A 15979-nucleotide genomic window follows, 5' to 3' on the forward strand; every position below is an offset into this window, starting at 1 on the left:
GTCATTTTCTACACATTTTTTCCAATCTAGAAACACTGATTAGAAGTATATCTCCGGGGGGTGCAGGGGGACCTAGTCTTCCTACTAGACTATAAGGTCTGAAGGTGAATATCAGAAAAACGAAGGTTATGGCAAGTGGTAAAGCATGTGGTGAGGTGGAAAGAACTGGGAAGTGGCCGTGTACTGTGTGCAGGAAGGGTGTTGGAGTGAATTCCATTCAATGTACCATGTATGCTGAGTGGGTTCATCAAAAATGTAGTGGTTTGAGAGGGCTATTATCCAGTGTGGCAGCTACATTCAAGTGTAAGGTGTGCACAGAGGGAGCTGCAGATGGAGGAAATGTTGAGTTGGATCTTGGAGATGGCATGAAGCTGGAAGGTGTGAAAACATTTTGTTACCTCGGAGACATGCTGGATGGAAAAGGTGGATCAGACACTGCAACGGTTGCTGGAGTGAGATGTGCATGGAAGAGGTTTTGGGAACTGAGGGGCATGCTGACGAGGAGGGGAGTGTCGTTGAAGCTGAAGGGAAAGGTGTATGCTGCATGTGTGAGAAGTGTTATGATTTATGGGAGCGAGACATGGGTAATGAACGTAGAGCAGCAACGAAGGCTGGAAAGGGTGGAAATGAGAATGGTTCAGTGGATGTGTGGAGTATCGTTGAGAGAGAGAGGAAGACAAATGATGAATTGTGAAAGATGATGGGAATAGAGCCTGTGATGGATGCTGTGAAGAGAAACAGTTTGAGATGGTTTGGTCATGTGTTGAGGAAGGATGAAAGTGACTGGTTGAGAAGAGTGATGGAAATGAATGTAGAAGGAAGTAGAGGACGGGGAGGACCGAGAAAGACTTGGCTAAAGATGGTCAAAGAAGAAATGCGGGCAAGGGGCTTAACAAGGGGAGATGCAGAAAATCGGGCAAAATGGAGAAGATTGTCATGGGGACTGCAAGGCTAACCCCTGCTCTTGTAGTCCGGCAGCTAAGCTAAATATAGCATAACAATTGTGCATTTTGTGAGGAAAGCACCAAATTTGGCACACTAGTACACTATCATATTATGAAAAGATCTGGATATTGGGCCATCTCAGATTCAGAGATTTGATTTTTGCAAGATTTGCAAGCTGAGATTGCAATGCCAGGGACGGCGGACTCCTTCCTGCGAGCTGCCCACGTCACCCGCACAAGAAGAGCTCATCAAATCACTGCAGCAGCACTGCACATCCTGCAACACCGTGCGTATGAACGCCACTGTATGACATATGCTGATGATGCAGAAGACCTGCCTGAGTTCGAAGACTGGTGTCACCAGAGAGGAGAAGACATTCCCAACTTTCAGTACTGGGCAACTGTGCTGGAACTAGAGATGTTGGTACTGGTCTACGTGCGTTCTCTGTGGCAGGCTTCATTCACGATGTACCTTGATGCCCTGACGGAACTGGTCCCATGGTTCCATGCCTTAGAACACACACACTATGCCAGGTGGGTCCCTGTTCACCCGAGGGACATGGTTGCACCCCCAATGAAGCACCCAGATGTAGCCAGATAATTCATGGCTGGCAACTTCACTGTACAGAAGACGAAGAAGGTGTTCTCTTCGATTCCAATCAAATCGAAATCTTGCAAAAATCAAATCTCTGAATCTGAGATGGCCCAATATCCAGATCTTTTCATAATATGATAGTCTACTAGTGTGCCAAATCTGGTGCTTTCCTCACAAAATGCACAATTGTTATGCTAAGTTGCCCCACTATTGCAGGGAAAATGGCCTCAAAATGCCTGTTTTTGTTGTTTGTGTTGTTTTACATGATGTCATCACTAAACTTCATACAATGGTTAAACCTCATTTCTCCTTTTAACTACAAACCAGGCAGAAAGTTAATTATAAAAACTTGTATATCCAATGTGACCTCCAAATGATGAGGTGTTATAAATGTTGTAGATGATCGATGGATGAGGGATCTACAGTCACGTGAAAAAGTAAGTACACCCCATGTAAAGTTTTGACTTTTTCAACATATTTCAACATGCAGCTATTTGATCTTCATTTCAACAATATTGATAGATAAAGGTGATATGATATAACAAATATCATGAAACATTATAGCATACCCTGGTGTTGCCAAAAGCCTGGTGTTGGCTTAGCGGTTAGGGTGCCGGCTTGGGATCCTAGGATCCTGGGTTCGAATCCCGGTCGATCGCTGAATTAACGCCAGGGGGGTTGACTCAGCCTGTCATCCTTCCGAGGTCGGCAAATTGAGTACCAGCTTGCTGGGATGAATGATCACGGTGTGTACTGTGATTGGAATGATGCTGTTTAAAATGAAAATGTAGAGAGATTGAGTTTAAAGGTGAATTTGGAAATGACGTGAGGGTTTCCATCCGTAACATTCACAGATTCGGTATTTGCAGTTTCGCCATTGGCCGTATTTGGTTGATTGAAGGTGTTTCTGGAATGGAGAACGTCTCGGGCATGTCGTGTTCCCACAAAAAGGTAAGCTGCTGTATTTTACTTTTACTGAATTTTATTTTGCCACACATGGACCGCTAACTGAAAAGAAAAACCGATGATTGTGGCGAAACTTCAGGAGTTGCTAAAAGGAGGTGAATCGCATGGTCAGAAAATACGACCCCGAATATATTAAGTTTGCATTTACAGTGGCAGGGGATTCACTTTGAGTGGGCAATCAAGTTCCTGTTACCGTTCACCACCACATACCTGTGTAAATCAAGGTTTTCACCTATGACGCACAAAATAAAAGACGAGGAATAAACTGAAAGTAATTTTGAATGGTAATCTGTGAGTCAACTTCTCATTCATCCCACCTCAGATTGATCTGATTGTTTCTCAGAATTGTTTCTCAGAATGTGTCTTTCACTGAGGAGAGGCTTTTGTCTTGCCACTCTGCCATAAATCCCAGATAGGTGGAGTGTTGCAGTGACGGTTGTCCTTCTCGAAGTTTCTCCCATCTTCACACAGGATCTCTGGAGCTCAGCCAGAGTGACCATCGGGTTCTTAGTCACCTCTATTACAAAGGCCCTTCTCCCCCGATTGCTCAGTTTGGCCGGGTTAAAATCGTATGGCATTTCTGGAGAATTGCTTGATACAACTTCTGACTTCCTTGCAAATCATCAAATCTCTGTGGTACATGACGGACAGTAATTCCCTGTGCATTATATGAATGTTAGTGTTCCTCAGGGATGCTGATGTTACTGGAAGGGGATTGTGTGAGAGATGGCCCGAACACCATCTTCACGGTGTTGGAGATATGCTGGTGGATCTGTCCCTCAAATAAACGGTCTTGTTCATGACGATCTGTGCTATTGTTTAGCATTTTTTGAGCGACACAACATTTGCTCAGGAAATTGGCAGAATTTCTGATTTCTTCACCTGCGCCATTTTTGGCTTTACCAGGAAAACCGTCCCTTCCATGGCCTAGGTGGTTGTCATCCTTTCATACCTACCTGCTTGCAATGAATCTGCAAAATGCGGAGGATTCACAGAGATGGCCTTTGATGATACACTGCCTGGGCATGGAGGGTCAACGCATTTTCTTCACGCTGTGTTCTGCACCCACCTATGCAGCAGCCAATGCCGTGCTTGCTGCGCATTTCGGAGCCACTCGGAGCATCCTCATTCAATGGTTCAAATTCCGACAATGCCTGAGGCCCAGTGAGTCAATTCTCCAATACATTTATACATTGAGAGAATTAGCACTTCCTTATAAATTTTGTGCACTTCACGATGAGATGATTAGAGATCAACTGATTGAGAAAACATTGAGTGCACAAGTGAGGGAGAGACTTTTACTCGAATCTGATGACCTAACCTTGACTCATCCCATAAATATAGCCAGTCAAGTGGAAGCGGCTTACCACAGTGCACAAAAACTTATCAGAACACTCTCACCTGCCACGGCTACATACTGCGCAGTTCAGGGAATTCGACAAACTCTCACACCAGATGCCACTGATCTCACAGTACAACATATGCAGCAGCACCCCACACGTTCTACACTGCATTGCTGAAACTGTGGGTGCACTAGGCACGAGTCCAGGGCTGCTAATTGCCCTGCCCGAGGCCAACGGTGCAGAAATTGTGGAAAATTTAACCACTTTGCCAGGTGATGTCACTCCACCTCAACACAAGCAACCTTTCAACCACAGACCTCGTATACTGCACCAGCCAAAATCTCTTCTGTCCTATCAATTTCATCAAATTTTGAAACGTGTTGTCTTTCTCAATGACATGTGCATACCTCTGCTCCCGGACACAGGTGCCAAGGTGTCTCTCCTGAATTTGGAAATGTACAGACGATATTTTTCTGACATGACCCTGCAACAGTCCTCTCCCACCCTCACTGGTTACAGACATGCCAAAATTGGCGTAATGGGCACATTACAGCTGTCGGTACGTCATGGTGTGCAGTCTCTTTTGGTTCACGAGTTATCAAGTGACCACTATATTCATCATGTGTGTGCATCTGTCTGTGTGTGTGTCTGTGTGTGTATCTGTCTGTCCGCAGCATAACTACCCGATGATATCATCCGATCTTGATGAAACTTGTGTGGGAAGTTTATATCATGATCAAGTTGGGTCTTCCTTGATGGATTATAGTGGCACGGCCATATTGCAAGTGTCTTCCCCCTGGCGGAAACAATGGCCTGCACGCTTTGATGGTTTATGCATCCTCTCTGCATTTGTTCACCAACCCAAAGTAAATCCTGCTGTGGCTCTGGTTATTCAGCCACTACGCCGCATTTCCCTTGCCTTGTGGGACCAGATCGCAACTAAATTGAATGTCCTCTTGGAGACTGGCGTAATAGAGCCTATCAATGCATCCCCCTGGATTTCCAACCTCGTTATAGCAAATAAAAAGTCCAGGGGACATAGAGTTTGTGTGGACTTAGCAATTATTCTGCGTGCAGTGAACATAGCAATTATTCCCGACAAATATCTGCTTCCAACAGCTGAAGACCTGTTTCTACAGCTCTACGGTCTTTTGGAAGTTGGACTTACGCCAAGGTTATCACCAAGTTCCCCTTGATTCAGACAGGAGGGACCTTACGGCTTTTGTGAGTCATACCGGAGTTTTTTGTTTCACTCGTATGCCCTTTGGCTTATGCTACACACCCAGCTGTTTTCAAAAGATTATGTCATCCATCTTCGCTGGCATCCTGGGCATGTCCTTGTACTTAAATGACAAAGTGGTACACGGTCCCAACACCTCAGGACATGATGAACGCTTGGTCCAAGTGCTCCAGAAACTTGCTCAGCACAACTTAACACTGAATGGCAACAAATGTGTTTTTGCGGTACCCGAAATAGAGTTTGTGGGATTTAAGCTGTCACCTCATGGGATTTCCCCTCTCCAGTTCAATGTGCAAGTTATTCACCACATCCCTGAGCCTCAGTCTGTTTCTCAGCTGGCCTCCTTTCTGGACATGGTGGCCTACAACATTCGATTCTTGCCACAGTACTCAGCCATCACTGCACCATTATGTCAGCTTCTTCGGAAGGAAGCCTCTTGGAATTGGCCCCCATCCTGTCAAGCAGCCATATACAGATTGAAAGCTCAGCTCACTACAACCCCTCTTCTTGCTCATTTTGACATCAACAGTGCCACATTGGTCACCTGTGATGCTTCGGCCAATGCATTGGGGGCTATTTTGTCCCAGGTGCAGGGTGGCGTGGAGAAACCCATCGCCTTTGAATCCCGTGCCTTGAGTCCCATGGAGCAAAAATATTCCATGGGAGAGAGAGAAAGGCATTGGCCTGCGTATTGGCATGCCAACGCTTGCATCTGTACCTGTATGGTCAGCCCTTTACACTCTGAACAGATCACCAGGCACTCACAGCTTTGATGTCCACATCAGGCACAGGACACAAGCCACTCTGATTGTACTGGTGGTCGGACCGACTCCAGCAGTACAATTTCCACCTTCAGTCCACACCTGGACATCACAATACCATGGCGGACCACTTATCCACATCAGTTATGGATGCTCACGCTTGTTCTGAAACAGAAGACACAGAGCAGGATCTAATACAACTGTTGCATGGACCCCAACATGATGTGGTATCCCTTCCGGAGCTCGAGCGGGCATCTAAGGAGGACTCTCTTCTCAGTACCCTGCTTTCCTATATTACAGAGTGATGGCTGGCCAGAGTAGCAGATGAACTGATACCGTTTTCTCCGGTGAAAGACGAGCTATCCTGTTGGAACGATTTTTGTGTGGTGCGAGAACGCCGCACTGCGGTGCCAAGTATGCTGCGAGCAAAAGTGTTGAGTGTGGCTTAGGAGGGTCACTTGGGCGTGGTTAAGGTAAAGCAACATTGCCGTGACCTGGTGTGGTATCCCAGCATCGACCATGACATTGAAACATTGGTAAAGGATGGTACAGCTTGTTTCATCAGTGGCAAAGCTGGACAGCCCATATCACCTCCATTGCAGCCAGTTCCCTGGCTGTCTAACCCCAGGGAATGCCTACAACTAGACATTTGTGGAGAAATTTGTGGTGTCCCTCACCATCAACGCTATCTGGTGGTCGCATACAATTTACATTTCAAGTGGCTTGAGGTTGCTCATGTGGGATCAGTTACCTCCCAGAACATTATCCACATCCTGGACACACTGATAGCTGGTTGTGGGGTGCCACAGGTCATTACCACAGATAATGGCCCACGGTTCATTTCAGCTGAGTTCACCATGTATCTTCGCGTCAATGGAATTGAACATATCTGCACGGCCATGTACCACCCACAGGCCAATGGAGGGGTGGAAATATTTAACCAAACCCTCAAGAATGGAATTCGAGCACACCTAGCTCAAGGTTGTGTGTTTAAAACAGCTCATAGTCAGGCAGATAGGTGTATCCATCATAAGAATTGTGGGTTTAGACGTACAAGCATGAAATTTGGCACAGTCATCTATCTATAATTCCAGCAATCTCTGTATGTGTGTTTGTCTGTGACCGCTGTTTCTCGACAACCACGGGTCCGATATACTTTAAACTTGCCAGGTATATTGCTGGGGACCCGAGGATGTGCTTTTTCAAGGCTTCATATTAATCGGACAAGTACTTACCGAGCTATGTCCAAAAAACGATTCAACCAATCAGAGCAGCGAGTTATCGCGTGTGCCGAACGTGGCGAACACACTCTGCCTCGGACGGCACATTTGAGAGCGTATTCATTTATTTCACGTTGGCAAACTATGTTGCCGCTATGTTGGCGTTAAACTATGTTTTAAAACTAATTAAAACCATTTCATGTAAATAGAGGGGGGGGATTGTCACTGTACTCGCAAGCCGTTCGCCGTTCGCTTTGGCGTTGCGAATGGACCAAAACATTTCATGGACCAAACCATTTCATGTAAAGCGTTCGCCGTTCGCTTTGGCGTTGCGAATGGACCAAAATATTTCATGGACCAAACCATTTCATGTAAATAGAGGGGGGGGGGATTGTCACCGTACTCGCACCCACGTACCCACGTACGGGCATTGCACCCATGTACGGGCATGCCCTAGTCTATCTATAATTCCAGTAATCTCTGTGTGTGTGTATGTGTGTGTGTCTGTGTGTTTGTGTGTCTGTGACCGCTGTTTCTCGACAACCACGGGTCCGATATACTTGAAACTTGCCAGGTATATTGCTGGGGACCTGAGGATGTGCCTTTTCAAGGTTTCATATTAATCGGATAAGGGGGGATTGTCACCGTACTCGCAAGCCGTTCGCTTTGGCTTTGCGAATGGACCAAACCATTTCATGTAAATAGAGGGGGGGGATATAATTTTAGATATATATATAGTACGGGCATGCCCTAGTCTATATAATAATACTGTAAGGACTCGACTTTGTTATCCCTTTTACGCCGCACACAGTGACCCGATGCCCACGGCACTAATGCATTTACGATCTACGAACTACGATCTACGAACGAAAGAGATCTACGATCTCTTTGTTTATCACGTACAGCCACACTCGAAAAATCTGAATTAGTCGACTTTGGGGCCAAAAAGCATACGATTAACGGCCGATACGACGCCATCGTATTGGTGTCTGCTGGGCGAAGGCGATGCGAGCCGTCCGCTGATTGGACAGTCGAGTGGTGTGAACATGGCTGGTGTGAACCAAATGGTATTTTTATTCCCTTGAACATTTTAAATTAGGATATATAAGGAAACGTCTTTATCGTCATTTCAATAAAGTCAAATGGAGTGACGTTGCAATACTCGGGGTGCGTTGCATAAATCCTCGTAACTCAGAGAGGTGTAGCAGGTGGCGAGACTTAACACTCCCAGAATGGCACTATGCCGATTCCTATTACGAATCCATTCATTTTTCAAAAGTATATCGTAGCGTTGTCATTTAAGTAGATTGCAATAAATATGTTGTTCATATACGCACTCTTCATTCTCATCTTTCTTCCTAACTCTTACTCGGACAAGGAAAGCCTCTGTGCCATCCATAATGGTACACTCTATCCATACACCACATCCTCCCTTCCGTGGATGTTCCACGGGCATGGCCATAAACAGGCTAACAGTGCTGCAGTGTGCGTGCCGGAGTGCCAGGTAACGGCTGTGCCAAGGGATGGAGTGTCGGAGATTATAAAAAGGATCTTTCATTTTAGGGCGTGTATTTTAGGGTAAACTGTGACGGAGGATCAAAGGGGTGAGAAGGAAACAGAGTAGGGTAAGGGTGGGGGTTCGGAGGGGATCGATCATTAGAGAGCCACAAAAAGGAGTTCTATAAAAGGTTTACCATTTGGCGTGCTTTCTTTCCCTCCACCACCAAAGGGGGATGGAGGTTGTGTTTTCACCCCAGCCTGTCTGTTTGTCTATGAATAGGATATCTCAAAAAGTTGTGGATGGATTCGGACGAAACTTGGTGACCAGGTTAGGTATATGACGAGGATGAATTGATTCAATTTTGGTGAAGATTCGAATCCGGATCCGGATATGGAATTTTTAATTTATTAAGCGATTCATGACCATTGAGAGATGGGGCCCTAAAATGATATATAGCATATTTCAAAAAGTTGTGTACGAGTTGGTTAAATGAGTTGTTTAGATGACAAGAACAAGCTGATTCGATTTTGGTTCATGTCGGATCCAGATCCAGCCTATCTGTGGATACGAATCATAAAATGTCCACCTGGCGGAGGTATGCGCTCTACTGAGTGCCACCACTGAGTGGACAGTCCAGAGCATGCATTTGTGCTGGTGTCGGCGATCGTTGTGCATATACGCACTCTTCATTCTCATCTTTCTTCCTAACTCTTACTCGGACAAGCAAATCCCCTATGCCATCCATAATGGTACACTCTATCCATACACCACATCCTCCCTTCCGTGGATGTTCCACGGGTTTCGGCTAGTCGATAATAATCTAATGAATAATTACAGATATGGACCCACCGCGAAAACGTCCTATGGTAGCCATGGCAGCCATTTTACAAAATGGCCGTTTGACCGCGATTATGTTTTACTGGACGACACAAATGCTTCTTTATGTTCCAATGAAATGACTAGATACACATATATACCATAATTGTATTCTCATCTCTCATCAAATGAACCTGTGAATGTAGCTGCACTTTGGAACATTTCTCTACGTACTATCTCCGCTGCCCTTGCAAGACATATGGCTTCGTCATCGTAGTCTTCTTTGCAGACTTTACGGAGGGCAGGTCCTACATCTTTATCAAATGCAAGTAGTATATCACGCCCTTCCTTATGAGCCGTAAGGTCTGGGATTTGGGCCAGGATACGATTTTTTAACTCTGTGCTATGTTGTCTGACATGCTGCTCCACTCCAAGTTGTTCTAGACGATTAGAATAAAGTTTGACGAGATCTGCAAGTTTAAAGACAGGGGCATGCTCTTCATCTATTCTTGTTTCATCGATAAATGACAGCAACTCGGCTAGTGCAATCCCATGGTTGACTTTATCAGTTGTGTCCATCTTCTGTTTATCTTGTAATGATTTAGTGTTGTTGTAAAGTGAAACAAGACACCTTGGATGATATTTTGCATCTTGTGCGACCATGTCTCCAGCACTCAATTTTGCAAGTAGCCTCTCGTCCTGCAGGTCTAATGCACATCTTCATATGCGTGAGTCTAGACGAAAAGTTGATGCCTCACGGAGTGGTTCGGAAGTTGACACATCTTCGCATAAAAAACAGACATCCGATGCTGCCACTTCATGATGAGCGACTTGACGAGTGTATTTTTTGGATGGAGTAGCATCAGGGTCGCAACCCTGTGTGCATTTCCTTTTTTCTGCTCGTTGTAGTTTTATATTATTGAATTTTGTATGGCAAGATTTGTGCCACTTGGCATTGTTCTCCAGAAACGTAGCTTCAATGCCATTCCCGTCATCAAGGCGTCCTAATTCTAGTGGCATCGGTAATTCGTGAAGTTCATTGAAACGTCTGATGTTGAAGGCAATGGTAGAATAACCAACTCAAACATCGTGCCGTTTTGATTCTGCTGGGCATTGCAAACTTTCTCGTGTGATCTTTTGGCACAAAACGCACTTGTTCCAATCCGTCTGTACCTGCGCCTTTGATTGTCCAGGTTGCAGTGGATCCACTAGCTGATAACTCTTAGAGATTTCGCTGTTCGAAACACCAACTGAAAAAAAAGATAAGATACGATAACAAGTTGCAATAAATAAATAAAAACTTTATTTAATTTGCTAATTTGCACTTTATTTAATTTGCTAATTTGCACTAATTTGCATTAAAATGATACGTGGGACATTTTCTCAACTATTTAACATAGCAAATCATTTTCTACACATTTTTTCCTATCTATAGACACCAATGAGAAGTATATTTCTGGGGGGTGCACGAGACCCCTATCTAGCCACTAGACTAAAAGCGGCCATTTTGTAAAATGGCCGCCACGGCTACCAAAGGACGTTTTCGCGGTGGGTCCATATCTGGAATTATTCATTAGACTATTATCTATGACTGTGCCAAATTTCATGCTTGTATGTATAAACACACAATTGTTACACCTATCTGCCTGACTATCAACGAAAGACACGGCAATTGCACTACACGGCAATTAAGCACACCACCACAGGTGCCTCACCAGCAATGTTAATGACATAATGTGAGCTATTGCTGCCGATGCACAGGCTTCGACTCACGGGGTCTTTCTTCCCCTCACCTACTGCCAGCATTGCCGTACAGCTGAGCCAGCAGCACATGAAGCAACACTTTGACAGAGTGCACAGATCAAGGCTACATGCGATACAGGTTCATGATTAGGTCAGAGTTAAATATCCTCATCGGAAAAACAACATGCAATCATTCTGGTCCTCCACACCTCGTGTGAGCCGACAGCTTGGACCAGTGAATTTCCAGCTTCAGGATGGCTTTCGGTGGCACGCCAGCAGACGAGGGCAAGTGGCTGCCCCCTGTGACCCAGCCTTCCAGCCAGGTGGGAGTTGGTATGTGCCCCACCAAAACAGGTGATACGGCTGATATAGAAGAAGGGCTTGAACCTGTGGGGGCACTGCAATGACCTCAGAAAGCCCTTCAGCACCCCAGTCGTTTTCAGGATTTTGTGACCTCATTCCATACCTGCACTTTGTGGGAGAGGGGAGAAAATGTTGTGTTCTTTCTTACGTGCTTGATTATTTCCGAGTTTGCGGTTGTTGTTGTTGTTGTTGGTGAATTTCCAGATGTTTAGGGATTGCTGGGAAGGGATGATGATTTAAGCAGAACGGGATTGTGGGAGAGATGGCCGGGACGCCATCTTGACTGTGTCGGAGATGTGCTGGTGGATCCGTGCCTCAAATAAATGCTGTTGTTCATAATGATTAATGATCAGTGCCATTGTTTAGCATTTATTGAGTGACACAGCATGACCCATGTGTGTGAATGGAGTGAGATTGACTGTGGAGTGGATCGTGTGAATAAATGGTGTGCATGAGAATGTAAGATGGCCAGTGAGTGTAAATTGTGTGTGCTTGTTTCTGATGCAGCTGTTAAGCGTGCATGGTTTGGGGATGTATGACGGTGCGAGAGTGGGTGTGGTGAAAGATACGTGGCTGCGTGTATGCGTGTGACGTCTGTGGAGGTTCCGTAGCATGAGCAGTGGATGTGGAGAACATTTAGGAAATCTGCCGAATGTCAATGCCAAAAACTAAATTAATTGGCAGGCTATGGATGTGCCGCCAAACTTTCCCCACAGAGGGAGGCTTACAAGGGACCGAATATTGAGTGTGGAAGTGGCTGAAAAGCTGGGACGCCAGAGAAATTGCTGCTGTTTGAATGTGCTGGGCACCCGAGGAGAAGCTGCCTGCCTGTTCATGCCATGAAAGGATCGCCTCCCGAGATAAATTGTGTTGCCAGGTTTGGCGGTCTCAATCGTTGTCAGTCGTTGCTTCACATCCCATGAGGCCGTGAAGCTATACACAGTACGGCGGCTTTCCAGGTCCAGAGGTCAGGGAGAGTCTGAGAAGTCCTACTCATGAAGCACGCCAAACCTTATGTCTGCAACAATATTTTCACTCTGTCTGCCTACATGGCAGTCAAACAAAACTGAAAATCATTCCAAACCAGAAAAGTACTGTTTATAACGACATTATAAAGGATACAAAGAACAGGCACAAATAACCAATGTAATGTGTTAGATAGAGTGATGCAATAGACACTGTGCAACGCAAGTAAATTCTAGAATATTTTTTTTAATGAATTTTACAATCTTTATTTTATTTATATTGAATTAAATACTTGAACACTGTCGAACACAAATCGACTTTTGGTTACTTCCGCGATGCTCCAATTTAGTGATACTTGGACATGGTAAATAGGGGGGTGAACAAGGGTGATGTATAAGACTGCTTCAATGCCGCTTAATATCTGGAATTTTTCTTCTTAACAATCTTTAATTTCATTATTATATTCAAATTGAAGTGGACATTCAATGACGTAACATGTTCTGTGAGCTCTCCAGATGTCCTCAATCTCATTTCTCTGCAAAAGCCTGACGCTGATTTGTACACAGGTGATGTCTATGCTGTAAATATGGAAGGCAGACAACACAACAACGATTCATCTGTAACAGAAGATTCAAAATGTTCTTCTGCAAGGGAAGGTTCAGATGATATTCACATGACAAACGGAAGTGCTTCGTGTTTTGCAACTGGTGAGTGAAAATGTAAAACATTGACATATATATATTTTATCATTAACATATACAAAATATATAATTTTTGGAAAAGAGTTAAATATTTTGTTTTTGACCAAAAAAAAGGAAATGTGTTCTTTGTTTCTGAAGAACAATGCAGAAGGAATACGGGACCAATAAGATCCAGTCGCAGCTTGACAGTGAAGAAGAAGCCTTTTCTGAATAAGCAATCACAAGATAAAGATTCACTTCATATAAAATGCAAGTGCATGTCTGGTCCTCGCAACACCAAGATTAACATCTATCTATAATTCCAGTAATCTCTGTGTGTGTGTGTGTGTCTGTGTGTTTGTCTGTGTGTTTGTCTGTGACCGCTGTTTCTCGACAACCACGGGTCCGATCTAATTGAAACTTGCCAGATATATTGCTGGGGACCTGAGGATGTGCCTTTTCAAGGTTTCATATTAATCGGAGAAGTAGTTACCGAGTTATGGCGATTTATTTACCAAACTAATCACAGAACAGGTTGCGGGGTAGGCCAGCCAATCACAGAACACGTTGTTGCGTAGGCGTGGCCGATGTGAGAGCGAGCCGAGCCGAGCGCGTGCGCCATTACGGTTCATAATTCGATTTCTTCCGGAGAAAATAATAATTTCTCGATTTCTTATGCGCATTTTAAACACATTGTCCCAATTCAGCAGAGCGAAGTGCGAAAGCGAAGAGCGTTGTTTTGTTTTGTTTTTTTCCCCAACGCACGATCACGCGAAAGCGAAGAGCGTTTTTTTTTTTTTTTTTAATTCAGTTGCCGGACGGTGAAGGTTTTTTTTTTTTTTTGGCAGGTACAGCCAATCACAGGACACGTTGTTGTGTAGGCGTGCCGTGTTGTTTTTGCCTCGCGGTTTGGAATGTTTTCTCTTCTCTTTCTACTTTTCCTTGCGATTAAATTGCAAAAAGCCAAAATACGTTGGCGCTAATTGAATAATTGGGCATTAAAACGAAATGGCGAATAATCGTAACTGCGATATGCGAACTTCCGGACAGTGAAGACTTCACTTCCGGCCTTATGAAAGTGACGGCGTACTGTCTCGATTGTATCTTACCACTGTCTTATTGTTAAATCTATCTATTCCGATTTTTTTTTTTTTTGGCAAGGAACGGGCACCCACGTACGGGCACGTCCTAGTTAAATTAAATAAACACAAAAAGGCTCTGGAAAGGCGAGAACGTCACAAGTGTAATGTGTGCAGAATGGATTTTGCTTCAACGAGTAACGTCAAAATGCACATGAGGATCCACACTGGAAAACGCCCCCACAAGTGCTCTGCCTGTGATAAAGGTTTCTCTCGAAAAGATAATTTGAAAGAACATATGAGGATCCATACAGGAGACCAACCTCACAAATGCTCGATATGTGATAAAGGTTTCTCTCGAAACAGCAGTTTGAAATTACATATGAGGATCCATACAGGAGAGCGACCGCACAAATGCTTGATATGTGACCAATGTTTCTCTCAAAAACCCGATTTGAAATCACATATGAGGGTCCATACAGGAGAGCAACCTTACAAATGCTCGATATGTGATAAAGGTTTCTCTCGTAGCAGCAATTTGAAATTACATATGATGATCCATACAGGAGAGCGACAGCACAAATGCTCGATATGTGACAAATGTTTCTCTCAAAAACGCAATTTGAAATCACATATGAGGATCCATACAGGAGAGCGACCGCACAAATGCTCTATGTGGTAATGGTTTCTCTCAAAAAGGCCATTTGAAATCACATATGAGGATCCATACAGGAGAGCAACCTCACAAATGCTCGATATGTGGTAATGGTTTCTCTCAAAAAGGCCATTTGAAATCACATATGAGGATCCATACAGGAGAGCGACCTTACAAATGCTCGATATGTGATAAAGGTTTCTCTCGTAGCAACAGTTTGAAATTACATGTGATGATCCATACAGGAGAGCATCCCCACAAATGCTCGATATGTGATAAAGGTTTCTCTCAAAAAGGCAGTTTGAGATCACATGTGGAGATCCATGCAGGAGAGCTGAAATCTGAAATAGCAGGATATGGAAAATGAGGTAAAGAGGATTTTTAAAATGACAGCTTAAAAAAATATTCAATTTATTCATCTGGTTCTCCATGTTCCCATCATCGAGAATTATTGAAAGATTGATGCCATAACCCCAAATGGTAACAGAACTTAATCTCTCAATCTGATATTGGATCTCATTGTGCTTCTTTCAGGGTTTTTCTTTGGTTGCCAGTTGTTAGTTTTTTTTTTTGTCTGATTTGCTTGGTTTTCTTGTCCCTTTTTGGTTATGCCCAGATGGTATCTTTCCATGGCAGTTTGGACATCAATTGTTGCTCTATCTTTGCTGTAGTCCATGTTTCATTGACATGTGTGATGTGGGGAGAACACCCTTGTTGTAAAATTGTTAATCAGAAGAAGTCTCCTGCCTGTGTTTTTCTTGAAGCTTAAATTTGTGAAGGGTTTCGCAATAAAGAGAGGTCCCAAAAGCACAAATGCACTGTCTGTGTTATTGGGAATTCCAGGGAAGATACCCATCAATGAAGGGGGCTCGTCAATGTCTGACCTGAAGTGAGAAATTAACTTTGGAGTGTGTATTGGTAGAAACAAGAATTCAATGTAAATATTCAGTGAGCATATGTCACAATGGGTGGAGCAGGTCACCTCGACAACCTCATTCCATTCCATCAGTTAAGATTTCCAATCTGTGCTTGTTGTATCTCCGAAGTACTGCTTGAGGGATGCAGGGGGTCGAAGGGGTTGAAAGGTTTTAAAGGGTGTAAAGGCGT

The 15979-nt window shown here is 44.2% G+C and overlaps 1 protein-coding gene across 1 annotated transcript; it reads left to right on the forward strand.

Annotated features, from left to right (window-relative positions):
- Positions 1–2408: 2408 nt before the first annotated feature.
- On the forward strand, positions 2409–15683 carry LOC144889622 (uncharacterized). The gene is made up of 3 exons (XM_078770588.1): positions 2409–2490; positions 13025–13165; positions 13298–15683. The coding sequence occupies exon 3, from the start codon at positions 14396–14398 to the stop codon at positions 14897–14899; it is 504 nt and encodes a 167-aa protein (XP_078626714.1). The 5' UTR covers positions 2409–2490; positions 13025–13165; positions 13298–14395; the 3' UTR covers positions 14900–15683.
- Positions 15684–15979: the final 296 nt, after the last annotated feature.

This window comes from Myxine glutinosa, chromosome 1 (genome assembly GCF_964187855.1).
Source record: "Myxine glutinosa chromosome 1, kmMyxGlut1.1, whole genome shotgun sequence".
NCBI classification, from domain to species: domain Eukaryota; kingdom Metazoa; phylum Chordata; class Myxini; order Myxiniformes; family Myxinidae; genus Myxine; species Myxine glutinosa.